The sequence below is a fragment of the Psittacula echo genome (assembly GCF_963264785.1).
Source record: "Psittacula echo genome assembly, chromosome: 20".
NCBI classification, from domain to species: Eukaryota; Metazoa; Chordata; class Aves; order Psittaciformes; family Psittacidae; genus Psittacula; species Psittacula echo.
This window is the reverse complement of record NC_137756.1, coordinates 4,420,005-4,438,451: the sequence shown is the minus strand read 5'-3', so window position 1 is coordinate 4,438,451 and position 18,447 is coordinate 4,420,005. Positions and strand designations below refer to the sequence as shown.

The 18,447-nt window shown below is 43.5% G+C and overlaps 1 protein-coding gene across 2 annotated transcripts in view; it reads right to left on the bottom strand.

Moving 5' to 3' along the window:
• Nucleotides 1-18,447, bottom strand: part of ADARB1 (adenosine deaminase RNA specific B1) — a 57,553-nt gene that overhangs the window by 11,086 nt on the left and 28,020 nt on the right. For both annotated transcript variants that reach the window (XM_080632004.1, XM_080632005.1), the window contains 5 exons: nt 11,540-12,471; nt 5,831-5,945; nt 3,729-3,897; nt 3,073-3,221; nt 2,300-2,468 (listed from right to left, as the gene is read on the bottom strand). In XM_080632004.1, coding sequence (XP_080488130.1) covers nt 2,300-2,468; nt 3,073-3,221; nt 3,729-3,897; nt 5,831-5,945; nt 11,540-12,471 — 1,534 coding nt within the window. The remainder of the gene's footprint in view (nt 1-2,299; nt 2,469-3,072; nt 3,222-3,728; nt 3,898-5,830; nt 5,946-11,539; nt 12,472-18,447) is intronic.

The following is an 18,447-nucleotide window of genomic DNA, read 5'->3' as shown; positions in this document are numbered from 1 at the left end:
AAGATGTATTGGTGCAACTTCAAAGAGAAAGACTGAGTTACAAACTTCCATTCGGAATGTTTCATGAGAATTTAAGTAATTATTTGAAGCCAAGTAGCTTAAAATGAATAGGGGTGGAAAAACACATCAAAAGGAGGATGACAAAACCAGACATCATAAAGTACCATAGAATGAGTTTAGGATACATTGAAAACAAATGCATGCATATTAATCTCTCAAAACAGTTACTCTGGTCACAGAAAGTGCCTTAACACCACACTGCAGAGCCACTAGGCACTAATGCACCAGGATAATCCTGTTCTAGTGCTTCTGACCCACATGGGAATACACTCATGGCCATTCCATGGTTTTCCTGGATGTCCCTACCAGGCTCAGGAGGGTGCTCAGCAGCACATTGCATCAAAGCACTCAGAGGCTGGAAATAACAGCTTGGATTATACATATAATCCACAGCGATGAGGCTGTTCAGATACAAGACTTTTCCTGCTTGTGCAATCCTGCACCCTGAATTTACCCACGTCTTCTCCAGGCTGGCACTGTGAAGCTTTGGGAAAGCACAGTGGAAATTCACAGGGCTCAGGCATGCTGGAGGGCTGAGTGCCGGACACTCCAGAGCAATGCATTCTTTAAAAGGTAAAATGGACAAAACACGGTCAGAAGTGTCAGGGAAATGTAAAAAAATAAGGAAAAGGAAAAAAAGAGTAGGAAAATTTGGGCCTCCTTACCCGTCATACAGTCTGTGTTCTGTGTCAAGGGGTTCTATCTGCTTCCTTCACTGGCACAAACAAAATTACTCCCATTAGCCCCAAGGAGAGGTGACAGCTAGCTAGGCAAGCGAGAGATGAGTCTGTTCTGCATCACACAAAATCAACAAAATAGTCAAATGGGTTCTAGCTCGGCAACTGCCTTCATTTCTTTGTCATTCGCACTAACAGCAAGGATGATGGGATAAAAGAAATCAACTGAATGGGGCGCAATTACCGTGCGGGGTGCTTGGGAGAAGTCCCCGGCGTGAAGCTGGGGAATTTATTTGGTGGATTTGATGGAAAAGATCCTAAAAGAACCTGAAATGGCATTTCTGCAGCATTACCTGTCCTGGCTTCTGAAAGGCCCTATCCAGTTATGTTTAGTTTTAAACTAAAGTAAAACGTCTTCCTTCAGTAGAGATGCTGATAACTTGAGGCAAGACTCGAGGAACCAAGTGACTCCATAACCTTCCTGCTGCATTTTTGATGTGGCATACGCTGTTCACAAGAACAGCTGCAAATTAATACACTCAGGCCAACTGTGACTTGCCGAAACAGCCGAGCTATTTTCATTAAAATATAACTAAAATACCATCAGCTGAAATACTCATTTCTCATCTGCTTTGCAAGAACACGGAGGCTGCAAACACATGGATTCATTCCAAGATGCTGCAACTCTCCCATGTTCTGATACTTGTTAAAGGACACTAATGGTAAACTTATTTTGGGAGACATGATATTTGTCCATTTATGGTTTTGAACAAAAAGAATAAATCTTACAGTCTTTGTCAAAAAGGACAAAGAAGAAGGAACTGGATAAAGTAGAAATAAAAGCACTACTGTTGGAAACCAAATCTCTAATGGTAATAAAAGTATTTAAATTAAAATAATGTTAAAGTTTCAATTTCTAAGTGCCCATCTTTTTTTTTTTAAACTGGAACAATTTTTCTCTCTATAAAATGATCCAAATCTACATCTGTCCATGCAAAATGTATGTATCTTTTGATATCACGCAATCATGGAATTGCTTGGGTTGGAACAGACCTTAAAGCTCATTCAGTTCCAATCCCCTGCCACGGGCAGGGACACCTTCCACTAGAGCAGCTTGCTCCAAGCTCCATCCAGCCTGGCCTTGAACACTGCCAGGGAGGAGGTAAAGGAAGTATATCATCAGAGGAAGCTATCCAAATATAACTAATGTGTTTATTGCATTGTTTTACTAATGCTTTACTACTCTCAGGAGAAGGGGGATAAAAAGGCATTCCTCTGCTATTTCCTAGTGATATAAATACAAACCAAAGCTGTCATGACTTGAAGTGGCTGGAAATGATACATCATGATATCACCTTGCCTCTGAAGCCAGCAAAAGGTCTGATACCAAGTGCAGGTGAAGAACCAGAGCTCTATCACTGGAGTTAAAGCCACCCCCATGCTACATCAAAGCAGCGAAATAAGCAAATCAAGAACCTGCCCATTCACTACAGGTATCATGCAACCCTCCTTGTTCAGCAATAAAAAGCAATAACAAAGAAAGCAATCGTTCCATGTCTCACCTCGCTATCTTGTCACTGCAGGACATGGTAAGTAGTCTTTCTCCTTGCAGTACACCATCCCACGTCTGGATGGTGGTAGTGGAGCGCACAGGGATGGTCCCTTCCCCAGATTCTATCTTTGTCCGTAGCTGTCCTCTTGCTTTGCGGTTCGGATGCCTGTCCCCTTGATCTAAATGATTAAAAAAATCACTTACAGTCAGCTGAGGAACGTTCTCAGTGTTTTACAGACAGCACTACAACAACAGGACTCAATTAAAGGAATTTGCCTGCTGGCTCGCATAAGAATTTCTATTTCTCCTTGAAAACGAGCTACAGCATCAGACACCTCTCACAGATACGGTCTTCTAAAACACGCTTACAACGAGCCCAAGCTTTCCACAAAGGAGCAATACACAGCAGGGAGCTCTTCAATTCTGTTCTGCGTATTACAGCATTAGAACAAAGTTAACCGACAGCTCAAGAAAGGGGCAGGCAGAAAACCACTGTTAAAAGCTGGAAACAGTGAAAAGGTTTGGTTAGTTCTGTACAAATACTTGCTGACTCACTGGCATATCACGGCTGGCTTTCAGCCTCTTCAAGACCACATGGTGGATCAGTCTACACTGCACTTCTATCACACAGGAAGAACAGCTCAGATTTTGTTTGGAAGAGATCTTTGTCTAAACACACATCTACGCTAAAAGGAAAGAAGACACCTACATTTTAACTGTACCACTTGGACATGCTCAAAGAATACTTTAAACCTCCTTGCCGGAGCAGGGCTGCTGTCCTACCCTCTTGTGCTGCTTCATGGGGGGAGAAAATCCTCGCGTCGCCACAAGGAGATGTGCTGATATAGAGATGGAACTGCACATTCTCCTTCAGCTTAAATCCACCTCGCTCCGACTTGATAAAAATGGATTTTTGTTGATCTTCTTTATTGCTGAAAGGGAGAACAAAGCCAGAGTCAGAACTGACATGAACACGTAAAGAACCATAAACTGGGCAGTCTTAATAGGCATTAAAACAACCACAGGGTGTCTGGAAATTGTGTAGCATAAAGGTAACAGTATTACAATTAACAAAGTGAAAAGACCACCATGACAGGAAATATAGAGCCCTTGACACCCCCAGATGTTAAAAGCTTTCAGGCACTTAACAGCATGAAACATCACCACCCATTAGCTCACTTGAGGTTGTTTTGATCTGCATAGTTGGAGCTTCCAAAATGATTCCCAATGATGTTTTCTGTCCTCCCATCTCATGATTGACAGCTAACTGAATATGTGTTGTGTTTAAGTCAAACCTTAGGGCAAAGAGCCTGAGTTCTAAACGAAACATCCTAATGCAATGGAACAAATGGTTCACATTGAAATGTTCATAGATGTTTCCCACAGACACTTTTCCAGTTCCATGTGATCAGCTCAGCTTTCTTTTCCCTCCAGCTCACCTTAGATAAAGCTCAAGTTGTGTATAGAGAAATTTAAGCAGGCACCGGCGAGCTATAATCTCTGCATGGCAATCATTTAATGCAAGACCACGATCACTCATGTATTCACCATTGATGCATTTTGTTCCTGTAGAAACACTTATTACCAGGGCATCTTTCACATCTGTACCTGCAAAAGAAAGTTTCAGGAAGAAGATGCAACTAAAATCACAACTAATCTAACAAATCATCTTAGTGCAGAACTTAAACTAGCTAGAAATAGAAAACACGAAGGGAAAAAGTGCTGCTTCAGGAAGAGTTGTTGAAGCCTGGGCTATGAAGATGGTGCTTTATTCCTGAGCCCCAGCTAGTTTCCAGCATGTGCCTCCTTGCTACCTCTGCAGATATTCACAGTGACTTTAGATATCTGAAAGTCACTGATTTATTAAAGCAGAAATATGTTATGGAAGTGTATTAAATCAACAACAGGAAAGGTAAAAATATGGAATGAAGATGTTTAAATGATTAAAACACTGTAAAGCTTTTCAACAGTATAATGCCTCTACAAGTGTAGTTCCTGGTATTAAAACATTCCATACTACAGAATAAACAGGAGCCCAGGGAAAGGAAGAGAGGATGCCCCAGGGCAGTGGTGGAGTCACCATCCCTGCAAGTGTTCACACACCGTGGAGACAAGGCCCTCAGTGCCATGGGTCAGTGGTGGCCTTGGCAATGATGGGGAATGGTTGGACTGGATGATCTTAAAGGTCTTCTCCAACCTGGTTGATTCTGTGATTCTGTGTTGGAGGTTACAGTGTTTGCCTACCCATGAGTCTTCTTGCCCTCCTTACCTTTTCTCTCCATGCCCCAGGAGAGAGCAGCAAGCAAGGACTGGTGGTTTGACTGCTGGCCAGGATCAGCCCACCATGGATGTCTTATGATAGTTATCTACCTAAACCAGACTTCTCTGCTCTGGAGGAGGCCCCTACAAACATCCCTGCAAGAGGAAAGGGCTGGGATTGCCCAAATCAGCATGGGAAGGCTGTACAGTTATCACTATCCATCTGACTCACACAACTAATTGGAACAGGCTGAGACCTTAGGAGATCCAGGGAAACCTTAGAGCAGCTCCAGTGCCTAAGGGGGCTACAAGAAACCTGGAGAGGGGCTTTGGACAAGGCCTGTAGGGACAGGACAAGGGGAATGGCTTTAACCTGCCAGAACAGGGGAGACTGAGATGAGCTCTTAGGCAGAAGCTCTTCCCTGTGAGGGTGCTGAGGCGCTGGCACAGGGTGCCCAGAGAAGCTGTGGCTGCCCCATCCCTGGCAGTGTTCAAGGCCAGGTTGGACACAGGGGCTTGGAGCAAGCTGCTCCAGTGGAAGGTGTCCCTGCCCGTGGCAGGGGGTTGGAACTGGATGAGCTTTAAGGCCCCTTCCAACCCAAACCAGCCTGGGCTTCCAGAATCATTTCATGATGGGCCCAAAATGAATGTCCAGTTAAGGGTTCAGATGGACTGAAGAACAAAAGCAATCTTAGTGTGAGGAAAGCTCAGCAGCTGGGTGGTCGCAGATCAGCTTCAGGCAGAACTTCACTGGCAGATCTCCCGCCTGCAGTCAGAACTACAACATTCCTACTGCTTGTACATACATGATGGTGTCAGCTGCCAAAACATAAGCTGCTTTTTCAGATGTTTTGACTAAAATGACTGAGACAGAAAGCACTAAGAATAAAACAGAGCAAGAATAACTCTAACAAACTGCAAAACCTAAAAACCTTGGGAAGCAAGCATCATTTCTTACTAGAGAAGCCAAACCCCAAGAATACCATCTGTGTGACCACTGCAGTACAATTCATGTTAGATTTAATGTCAGATCTTAAAAGATACAAGTATTTCGTAGACCTTAAGTTATCTTACATGTCTGAATCAGGCATAAGATAGTATTTGCAGCTCTAATTTTCCTGTAATTAACTTCAGCTAAGATTTCATTGCTCTATTTAGTGCACCTTGAAGATTAAACTGGGAAAGTGTATTTCAATACTGATTGATTGGCAAAAAGGGAGTTTCCTAGAACGCAAAGAGAGCTCTCTGATTTAAGCAGGCAAAAACGGGACCTTTCCTTTACCTGTTGTCATGACAATTCCAGCAAGGACTTTTCTACGTGCATGTGGAGACGTGAAATTTTCCGTCAGATCACTGAATTTATCTACAACCAAGCGTGCAACAGCGTCAGCTAAAACCTGTGGGACCACACAGAAATGCACGTTAGACAAACAAATACCGTAAACATCACAGCAGCGTTAGGTCATAGATTTGCACTTTTCATTGATCTGACACAAGAAATCAAAGGAGTTTTTATGGTTCGCTTTGAAGACAACACGGAGGCATCAGCAGGACGTCAAGGATGTGATTTTCAGGCATCCTGAGCACTCGCAGCTCTTCCACATCGATTAAAACAGGGTCAGACAGCCCAAAGCCAAGCATCAAAGTACCTAATGCTCATATTGTCATGAACATTTGAGGCTGAGGAGAACAACTGGACAGACAGATAAGTCGCTACTTTCATGCTCAAACCTCAAACTGCATCATTTCAGTTTCCTCAACATGCAACCTGACAAGAAGTTTGAAGTGCAAAAACCAGGCTCCTTAACCCAACATTGTAAGCTTTTGATAACAATCACATTCATTACCCGTCATATAAATGTTAAAAGTCTTATAAAAGTCTGTTTTCCACACTGGTTCAACATTTCCTCTTCCTCATTTTTACAAGACACACATAAATCTAGGAATAGAAGACGTCATCATATAACCCCAAATAAGCTATCTCAGTATGAGGAAGGGTTTATCTCTTTCACCTTCAGGAAAACTTGAACTACAACAGCCACAGCCTTGTTGTATCTTGCAAGCAATGTGGATCAGGCTGTACGGGGGCTAACTTCTAATAGTAAGGAACACTTGAAAACAGCAGTCCTGCTCCCATCGAACAAGGGTTCAGTTCAACACTGCAGCTCACCTCACCCGTTGTTCTTAAGGAAGCTGGAACCATAACAGCTAGAGAAGATGAGCCAAAACTCAAATCCTCGAGTTTTCACCTGAAAAGAAACTGAACCCCACAGCAATCTATGCTAGCACAGCTGGTTGTTCCCAAGGGAGCTGCTGAGGAAGGCAAGTTACACACTAGGTGGAATCACTTTGTGATTCTGTGATCCTTCCAGGTCACCAAACATAGGTAAATCACTACACAGATCCTCAACCTACCCAGCCAAACGGAGGCTGATCTACACCATGTGGTCGCCCATTCCCTGGGGGAACCAGGACTGCCTTCAATAGGTTCTCATCAAGAGGCGAGAACTGAAAGTGCATACAAGGTGGGCACATTAGCTTTTCCCAAAATGATCATTTTTTTCACACAAGAAACTGTGGTGTTGGTATACAAGTGAGAACACAGCGAGTCCCCCTGGGAAGATGCGAGCTGGCACAGAAGGATGGGACGGGGCTGCAGCTCAAGCAGTGTGGAACTAAGCTGCTGGCAAGGAAACCAAGAAGCGCTTGAATGAACACAAAGTCAGACACTGGAGAGGCTGATAAGAAAGGACTAAGCACAACTCAAGCGAGACACAATGGCCACTAGAGATTCAAACAACACAGGAGGAAGAAAATCACTGCCAGAAAATAGGCAGATGTAGTAAAGATTTCTCTTTTTCTCTTTGCAACTCAAGTTGCATAACAACAGAGGGGTGGTGAAGTACAAACACTATTAAATGTCTACAGATTTACTTACTAAGGTTTTAGTCTTTTATAAGAATGCTCACATGCTAAATTAGAAGCATTACCCTTTTCTCCCCGTTACATTAACATAGTTAAGAGTCCTTAAGAGCATGGAAGAGATGGGAATAAGGCAGGCTACGAATACACCACTGCAGCACGAGCTATGAGACTTTCTGGCCTCAAATGACATCCTTGCTGTCCCCATCTCAAAACCAAGGACTTGAAGCTGTCTTCACATCAAGCTCAGAGCACTGACTGGCTTGGGTAGGGATCTTTAACTTCTCATTGTGACTCGACTCCCTTTCACATGTATAAACATTAATTGGAACAGCAATGGAGCTCGTGTCTCACCTTCCCAGTGAGCGCCCTAACATCTAACACGCAGCTCCTCTACCCCCACTCCTGCATTACATCATTGTTCAAAGTTGGGTAATGCCAAAAAGGGAAGACCTAAAATAGCTGACACTCTACTCGTTAAGGCACGTGCGCTCAAAGCTACTTTGGGTGCACTTTTCCTGTCTCTGATGAAGTCACAGTGAATCCACAGACTGATTTTGGTTAATACATATCTCGCAGCAACAGTGTTGTAGAACCCCCCAACCATCCATGCTTTAAAGGATTCTGGAGCTGAAGGAAGACCTTGGCAGGCCACAGAGACCACTCTGGATGAACGCTGGTGATTATCTATGTGGTGGAACCAAAGGCAGCTCGCTTTGCAGAGACTGGTTTTAAAAGTATTAAGCCATTGGATCAGCACCTCAATAACCAACTTTACAGACCATAGAGTTATACCTATGCCCATTTTATAAACTGATTCCTGATGTCAGCTGCCCTTCCGTACCATTTGAGAGCTTGCATTCCATCCTCCCCAGAGCTCTTGCGGCTGTCGGGAGGTGTGGGATCACCAATGTGCATTGCAGCAGATACTCACCACCACCACTGGAGCAGGGATCATCTCTCCTCTCAACTCTGCTCTACTGATTTCTCTCCTGAGGCACCACAAAGTAACACACCAGCTACAGGCAAGTGCTGAACCTGCAACCCAGGCAGTCAATTCCAGCATCTCCATCAGCGCAACCGCGCTGTGTTGTACAATCACAGGCTGGTTTGGGTTGGAAGGGACCTGAAAGCTCATCCAGTTCCAACCCGCTGCCACGGGCAGGGACACCTTCTACTTCTATTATTTCCACTAAACATTTATTATTTGGATTTAAATATATATATATAATATATATAAATAAATATATTATCAATATAAACCTTTCAGATTTATAGACATATAAATCTGAAAACACCACACATTTAAACCCCTTATTAATCATTAATAATAACCCTTAACATAATCCTTATTAATCATTAATTATCATTAACTATGGCTAGGTTGCACAAGGCCTTGGGCAACATGGCCTAGTGGAAGGTGTCCTTGCCTGTGGCAGGGGGTGGGAACTGCATGATCTTAAGGTCCTTTCCAACCCAAACCAGTCTGTGATTTTGTGATTAATACATACCAGACCAAAATCACTAATATGTACCAGACCTCATATCATTCCAGTAGCTTGACAGCTAATTATACTTAAAAGCAGTGTGATCCAACACAGTGAAGTGCAGAAAGGATGATGACATCCTGATGACAAGCTCCTCAAAAGCCTCTCAATAAATAACTGACTTGGAATCGGGTCTACACGAGGCAGTACCAGCAGCCTTCCCACCCAGTGTATTGCTGGCATTACTCCTAAAGCCCATTGGGTTCTCCTCCAAACTGGAGCAGCCTTTATCAGTGCCCACCTACAAGAGGTGAAACACAAGTATCCCTGGGCATGTTTCGTTGTACACAATCTGGGTATCAATGTCAATGTAGGAGAGCTGGGAAAAATTAAGATTTGTGCTTGCATGTGTTGCTTTTTTGTCATTTAGAACTGTACCTGAGGCTCAAATGCACTGAGCATCCCATAAGCTCTACCTGGGACTCAGTGAAAACCTGGCAATAGCAAGGAGCTCAAAAACCCAGCACTGACAGCAGTCCATGGAAATCCCTGAAAGAAAAGAGGCAGTTTAAGCTGTTCTACACCAGGCAGAGAAACAACTTTACCCTCTTAGAATGACTCCTCTTTCACGTTTCACCTTCTCCTCCTTCCCACTTCTCTGTTCTGGTTCCAGTTGTCACTGTTTTACTGATTCAAGAACCAATAACACATAAATTACTGGCAGTGAACTTTTCAGGGGCCTGGGGCCAAACCTGCCTTTCAAGGCACAGCAGAAAATGCAGGCTGAAATGACTGGATCTACGGAAGAAATCGTAACTACCTGAAATAGCACGATCCTAGATTTGAAAATGAAGAAAACATCCATCAATAACGCATTAATTTTGCACCATTAAAAAAACAAAGCATCCAGGGATGCTTAGGAATTCCTACATTATGCATGTGGTCCATACATTTTGAGAACAGAACATACTTTAAATAGTCACAACATCTACTTACACTCTTCAACCCCACGTTATCAAATCAGATCAGCATCTCATCGTTTTCATGAAATCTAAACCCGTGGTTTTTGAGATAGAAAAGGTCAAAGCCTTGGCATTATCTCAATAAATACACAGAATGTTACAAAAGTCAAAGGCGAGTATTTGAATTTAAACAGGCATACAATATCATCAAAAAGACCCGAGAGACAAGTAGAAAGAGGGCAGCTGAACAAACATCACTATAGTGTCATAGGGAGAAACACAAGCAAGCAAATAAGGGAGAACTTCTGTTCACTAAAAAAAATGGAATTTACTCCTTTCTAGTTACTTTAAATGTCTGGGATGTTTGGTACCTTCCCTAGATCAGCAACTATTTGATTTAAACTATTTCTCTTCAATATTTACTTGTCTAGGTAACTTAGATATGCTTATTAACTAACTAGGTTAGAGCACGATCCCTTAGATGTCAACTACCTAACCATGAGTCTTGGATACATGCACTGCAAATGTGTCATTTAGACCCTTGAAACATGTGGCAACTGCCTCACTTAATCTGTCCTTGACTACCATTATTCACCTCTGTTCATGCCAACAGCTTCAGTTTGCAGAACAGAATGATTTTCTTCCCTGCTAAAAACTGTTGTATCAAATAATAGTTTTACTCAAAGCAGCATTTCTGACTTGAACTCCTTCAAAGCCTTGCTGCCCAAGATGAGCAAGATGTGAGTCAAGCTTTCCTCAGCACAAACTATAATCCAGGCTGGCACTGCACTGGCCTTGGTGCTCTCTTATGTGACATGATCAAGGCTGAAAGCATCAGCAATAAAGTCTCCTCTTTGTCCCCACAGAAGACAAAGAGTTCATTCAACTGTCAGAAGTCATAAGTAGATAAATCACCTAATACATATATACATAGAATCATAGAATAGTTTGGGTTGGGAAGGACCTTAAAGCTCCTTCAGTTCCAACCCTCTGCCATGGGCAGGGACACCTTCCACTAAGCGAGGTTGCTCCAAGCCCCGTCCAACCTGGCCTTCAGCACTGCCAGGCATGGAGCATTTACTACTTCTTTGGGCACCCTGTGCCAGTGCCTCATCACCCTCACAGGGAAGAACTTCTTCCTTATATCTAACCTAAACTTTCTATGTTTCACTTTGAACCCATCACCCCTTGTCCTGTTGCTACAGTCCTTGATGAAGAGTCCCTCTCTGCATCCTCATAGCCACCTTCAGACACTGGAAGCTGCTCTGAGGTCTCCACGCAGCTTCTCTTCTCCAGGCTGAACCACCCCAATTTTCTCAGCCTGTCTTCATATGGGAGGTATATATACACATACATATCTCTCTATATATAACATATATATACACATACATCTATATATATAACATATATATACATACATCCATGTATATATAACATATATATAGATGTGTGGGTATATATGTATATAGATGTGTATATATATACATGCAGACACGTGCACACACATCTACAGAAGCAGAATAAACAGCAGAAATGCTGTTCAAGCTGACTCAATACTCATGACTTGGCTACTCTTGGCCATTACCCAAAGACATCAACAAAACCCAAAGGGCTTCTCACCTGTGGCAAGTGTAACTGGAGCCCTTCGCTAGGAATGGGCTGTCGAGATGGGGTCTGGTCCAGCTGCATGTTAAACAAGGACGCGAGGGCTGACTGAGCGGCACGAGCTTTTGCCAGCTTTTTATTCCTTCCTGAGCCTTCAAAAGTCTGCCCATCCACAGCCACGGCCATCACAAAGTTTTTGGCATGGCTCTCCCCGCTCTCCGAGAGGAACTCGTACTTCAGCCCCGGCCGCAGCTCGTTCAGGATCATGACAGGGTTCTTCCCACTGGCCGAGGGGTAAGGTGATGGTGCAGGGAGAGGCGACTGGGAAAGGCTGCTGGCTACGGCGGACGATGGCAAACCGTAGTCCCCGCTAGAGCTAAAGGACCCGTCCCCGTTGGACCCCAGGTAAAAGGAAGCATCGGAAGGGACGGGTGTTTCAAACCCATTGAAAAGGGTGTCGGGGAAGTCCGCTTGGTCGGAGGTGAAATCCGTGTTGACCGACAGAGTCCTCCCCATTGCCAGGTGGGCTTCTGAAGCGTTTGGGAACTGGACAAAAGACCGGAGAGCCTTTTCGGCAGCGTGAAGCTTGGCCTTCTTCTTTGTCGGGCCAGACCCCTCAAATACCTGCCCATTGACTTCAACTGCCATCACGAACATGGGGGCATGAACTGGGCCCGTCTGGGAGAGGAGTTTGTACTGTAAACCGGGTTTAATCTCATTAAGTTGCATCAGGGCGTTCTTTGGTAGAATGGGGCCGGGTGTTTTCTTCCTCTTCTTCAGGCGAAATTTGGAGTGGCCATTGTTGCCCTCCTCCAAAGGACGCTTTCTGCTGCTGCTGCCACCACCGTTGGAGAGCTGTGTCCCCTCCCCGGCACCTTGCCCACTGCCCTCCTTGGGGGGAACGTTGTCCACGTTGCGGTTTTCTTTAACGTCGGTGCTGCTCGAACCTGTGGTGCCCAGAAAGAGTAACTTACAATGCCTTCGGTGCAGGATCTTGTAAATGCAAAATTTATAGATTCCTTTATCTCTCTTTGTAACTGGTTAAGTGATGTGTGCTCACAGGTTAAAGCTTCGCAACACGATCAGACACGATAACAACGCACGGAAACGTCGGTAACTCGAGAAATAACACACTCAAGATTGATTCTCCAACTACACGTTTGATACGATCAGATAGCAAAAAGCACCGCAGCTGTTTTGTTGGTGTTCTGCATTTAAATCATGCTGGAATAAAACTTTTACTGACACGCTGTGTTTGGCCTGAAGAGTGTTTTAAACCAGAAATAGCAGCATCCGCCTATAAAACAAAGAACCCCTAGTAAAGTATAAAACGAATGCTTAAGACCAGTAATAGGAGATGGATATTTAGTTTCAGTTTATCCTGATTTTCTTTGTGCCACATTTTTCTTAGTGATTTTAGGTGCTCAAATTGAAAAATGGCATAAATAAAACCTCAGCCATGAAAAATCAGGCAGCTCTTTGGTAGGCACCATGGCTGGAGGCTGTTTGAATGCTTTTGGTTCTCCTTAGCTACTCTGGATTTTCCGAATTTAATTGGTTTTACACCTTTCCTAGATGTTCGTTTCACCTCACCCCCATTTGCTCAGGAATGTCAGCTGCCCACTGTGCCAGCATCACCACAAGGCTACTTTAGATATTACTTTTTACATATATATAAAGTATTATGTATTTCTATACAGCTTTTTATTAAGAAGCCTTGTATTTGTCATTTACAAGCTATTTTGTACTTCCTTGCAAAGGAAGAAGGCTGCTGTCACAGCTACAAACACCATGATAAGGATCCTCAATTAAGGCCACACAGAACACAACACGTGTGACAAAAGCTGAGCAATCCCAGTGATGTTTTAATGTAGGGTGGGATTGTAATATTAACTTAATGAATTATTTTCTAAAGCAGAATGTTGGCGGTGTTGTATGTCAGACATATGTTTAAAGAATTCTAGTTGCTAGAACTGCAAGGACCTCATTTTCACCCTGTTAAAGAAAATAAGGAGATTAATGATTTGTGCTTTATGCTGGCATTTGTGAATGAAAAGGCAGATCTAGTAGGTCAAATATTTCTAACTCTTCTGTTCCAAAACCTTAACTCTTTATATTACATCTACACTGTAACTAGATGCTAAGTATGGATTGAGATGAGAGTCAACTCAAGTGGAAGCTCTCATTCACAGCGACAAATTGCAGCCACACTTGAAGCCCTCCCTAGGAAGCCCCTACCATGCACACATCACTTCACCCAGATTACAAAGCTGATGGAATGGTTACTAAATTTTCATTTATAACATCCTCCAGCAAAAGCTCGATAGGTTACTCCTTTCGGTGCTCGAAGAGAAAAGAAGGAGAAGAAGAAGAAGAAAGAGATCAAAAGAAAAAGCCAGAGCAGGAACGCATTTTGTTAAATCACAACAGCACAACAAATGGTACAGTACTGAACGATGAATTAAAGTCAGCCAATTCAATTAAAGTCAGCCAAGAATAAAACACTCAATATTCTGAAGCATTTCATTGCTAGAAAGCTGCTGAATTTAATGAATATCTCTTGTAACATTCACCCGCAAATTATATTGCCTGCGGAATGCCTACTAGAGGGCTACAACTGTCAATACACATATATATATTCTTTATATATACATATATATATGGTGAAGGAATCTAAGGATAATAGAGTGACATTTTAAATTTTCCTTGTAGTGAGTTTCTTATCTGAAGCTGTCATCTCCAAAAATTATATCTTATCTAAACTACCATTTGCGGAACATTGCTCTTACTCGTGGCAGCTAGTGCCATCAACCAATATGACTTTTACACTAAACAGTAGTAATTTCGTTAACACTAAATCTGGTTTTATCTTTCTTTTTATACGAAGACTCCTACAAGTGCCTGTGGAAACCATAAGAGGAAAATATGAGTTGAACAACTCCAGCTGAATGTTAAAACCCCCCATAACAACCCCCCTGAACTTCTTCATGGAAGTACAGCACTGGAGGAGCTCCTTAATCCATCTCCGGACACAGGCAGGGGAAATGATGCCCTGACAGGGAGAGGGGACTTGTAGGAAGCAAGAAAGAAACTTGCACGCTTACCTTGTCTCAGTATGGAAGAAGGGAAGAAAACTACTCCTTGCCTGAGAGCTACTAGGCTTGTGAGCTTTGAGAACCTGCAGGGTGGGAGAAACTAGGAGAGAAAGCAAGCAGGGAGCTAGGAGCCCAAGTCAAGGCAGGGACCGTGAAGGTGAGCAAGTTTCTGTATTATGCAGGTGATCCAAATCGAAGCCTTGCATGTGATGGGAAGGAAAAGACTTTCTGGGAGAACCAGGACCTGGGTTTGCTTCAACCCACAGAGCCACTGGACTGCAAGAAAGAGAAACTCCTTCGCAGGCTGAGAGTGAAGACGCGCTTTTGGACCTTTCCTTTAGCCTGTCCTGGCCAGCAGTGGTGAGGTCCTTAGGGCTGGAGAAGATCCGACAGATTAGTCAAAAAAGATTAGCTATCATCGCAATGTTAGAGGAGTCGTCTCCTTTAATCTTGTCCATATTCAGACATGGAGTAACTCCTCCAGCCCAGCCTCTCTCTGCTGTCAAGAAACAGCTCTCCCTTTCCCCAAGCATCTCACCTTGTTAGAGAAGCTAAGAACAGCTCTACTAACTCGTTCTTGCCTGTGACAGGGCCACCAGCAGACCCTAAGAGAGGGTATCAAAGCAGAGCAAGGCCACAGCAGCCCTTCCCCAGAACAAGCCACAGCTCTGGGTTATCTCAGAGAGCAAGACAGGGAGCCACAAACGGGGTTTTCTCCCCCAGAGATTTGTCTATCTACTTCTCAAGACCCCATAAAACCCTTGGTATCCACAGTATCCCAGGCAACACATTACACATTGCATGAAAATATCTCCCATTGCTGGCTTTGAACCCCCACCTTCTAGTCTCACTTAATGCACTTATTGGGTTTTCTTTGCTGTTTTGTCAGTTTGATGATTCTAATATTAAATAACCCGTCCTGCACATGATTTTACAGTGGTCTCCAACCTTGTCGTCCCTCCTCTACACTGGAGGCCTTGTCCCGAGGTCATCCTCTTCTCAGCAGACCCACAGCTCTGTACCTTTACTCTTCATGCTCTGTTCTGCAGGCTTCTTCATTGTGGTAATATGCTGGTTTAGAGACCACAAGACTTTGGGGAGTCTCTTACTCATTGCAAGGAGCATGAAGGAAGGCACCTTCATCCCCTGAAAGCTGTGGCTGATTCAGGACCCCATCATAGCTCAAGCTGAGAGCACCAGTACTCAGAAGGAGTGAAATTAGGCTGCTGTAAAGCAGAGGTCATGGCAGATGTAGACCACCACTCCATATGTGTTCTAAAAACCAGTTTAGATCATTTTGAAGTCTATTGGTCTGATTCAGAGACCAGTGTTAAGCTTTGTGCTGCCAGCATCGCAGCTAAAATAAGGCAGGAAAATGGGAATTGTGAATGTTAAAACACTCTCGGAAAGGATAAAGCAGAGGAGAGAGCTGGAAGCAGAGAAGTTCCCATCTGAATTATAAAACATGCAATATGTCTGCTCTGCATTACCTTTTTTCCTTTTACCTTGAACTTTGATAGGGGTTGGCAAGCGACCATATGTTAACATCATGCATCTGGCCTCAGAAAGGTTACACGGTCTTGGTGGATCTCTTCACCTACCCTAAACCAGGTTTAAAACCAGCCTAACCCTAGGTTTGAAATACACTGTCCAGTCTACGTGTTTTCCAGTCTTTAAGGAAGTTTTCAAGGAGTGAATGCTTTAGAGAGCCCTCTGAGGTCCACCGTGGCTGCTGTGTATGCAATACTTCAACGCTAATACAGATATTAACATTTCATAATGGGATCCTGTTTTCATAAACATTAATACTACCCCTGATTGAGGAATAAGGCATTTTTCATAAGACTGGCTTATTTTCTAATCACTCAAAACAGCCTCACTGATGTCTGGGGAAGAAGCCTTAGTAAAAATCATAGCTGACAGGATCATAGGACAACAATGTCAGTGGAAGCGAAGTCCTGACCCTGCAATCCTGTTTGAGAGGCTGCCAAACCCGAGTGCCATTCAAGAAGGAAAGAGGCACATGAAGTTTTCATGCCGCTAAAGAATGAAATCTTCCATCTGAGTGCATTGGGTTATTTCTGGGTTTACTCCCTGTAATTAAACACTGTCTAATTAAGATGGTTTATCCATGGGGGAACTTACCTGCTTGCTGAGAGACAACACTCTCCCTGCTTTGTCTGATCTGGAACACGCTTAATTAAATGAAGATTACTCTTAGCTGACCTGAAAGATGTTTCTACCTATCCCTTATACTGCTGCTCTCATCTACTGCCTGGGAAACTCCAAATCGAGTCATTTTTGCATAAACAACAGGCAGAAAAATATCCCATGTGATCTCTTCCAAGCATCCTTTCAGAAAAAGGTGGAAAATGATCACAGAGGAAGGTCAGGACAGCCACGTGCTAGTGGCCCAAATGTCCTCCGAAGTGCCCCACTGCTACCTTGCCTGTAATAATCGATAAGGGTTATTACAGCATGAATTTACACCTGGCAAACCAGTTATTTCTAGTGATTTGGCACTGAGATCATAGGCAGATGGCTTCTGGCACAAGCTCCTGGGGTGTTCAGAGTGCTGCAGACATGAACTCCATGCAAAGCAACAGAAAACCAAATCAAAGCATTCTAAAAAAACATCTTTCCCAAATCTCTTGTAACATCTTCTCTATGCTCAAAGGATAAAGGAGGAAGACCTTAAAAACTGAAGTCCGACACACTGCATTTTATCCAGGATATTAATGTAGAATCATGGAATCATAGAAGGGTTTGGGCTGGAAGGGACCTTAAAGCTCATCCAGTTCCAGCCACCTGCCATGGGCAGGGACACCTTCCACTAGAGCAGCTTGCTCCAAGCTTCATCCAGCCTGGCCTTGAACACTGCCAGGGATGGGGCAGCAGAGCTCCATGGCCTCCTCTGGACTCGCTCCAGCAGCTCCACGTCCCTCTTGTGCTGTTGCTGGATCAGGACTGCAGGGAGGTTGTCACTGTCTTACAGTTTAGCTGAACCAAGATTTCAGCTAATTCTGGCTTCTGCAGAGCAATTCTATTTACGCAACTGCAGGCTAGAAATATTGCCTATGCCTACTTTCCTCTCCCGGACGATACCTCCCCAAAAAGGAGTTACATAAGACAGTAACAAATTAATAGGCAACTTTTGATACCAAACTTCTTAACCTTCAGAGACACAAAAATACAGCATTATTAATTTTTTTACAGGATCTCTGCACAAACCAAGGTGAAGAACTCAGTGATTTCACCTTGGATTTCTCCTTTCACCTTGGATTTCTCCCCCTCAAATCTGATGATTTAACACTTCAAATTCATGACGTTCGTGTGGGCACAGAGATGCAGGAAGATCTGGCACCTCCTATTGACCGGCTCATCCAAGTAACCATTGGTATCTGTAGCTCCCTTTCAAAACCATGGCAAAGATGACAACTCAGAATGTATTTCTGGGAGACAACAGTGGTTGGGAGACAACAATGCATGTCCCAAACCTCTGGCTCCCAGTTCCATGGACCCAGGCTCCTGCTAAGACAAAAGGTTCAGTGAATGCTTTCCCATAGGGATGCACTAACACACACCAAAAAAAACCAACCCAAAAGCAGACAAAACCTGATTATTTTGCTTACAGAATGCCCCTGTAAAGTGATGTTTTCTCCAGCTTACAAAGGAGCTTCTATACATGCTCAGATACACTCCTTATTGAGATAAGGGGACATTTTACATCAAAAAAAACTCTTATGTGAATTACTCAATTCCATCTCTTGCATTTTATGGGGTCCTCCTTACGGAGACCACTTTTAGAAACAGCTAAAGGAATGAAAT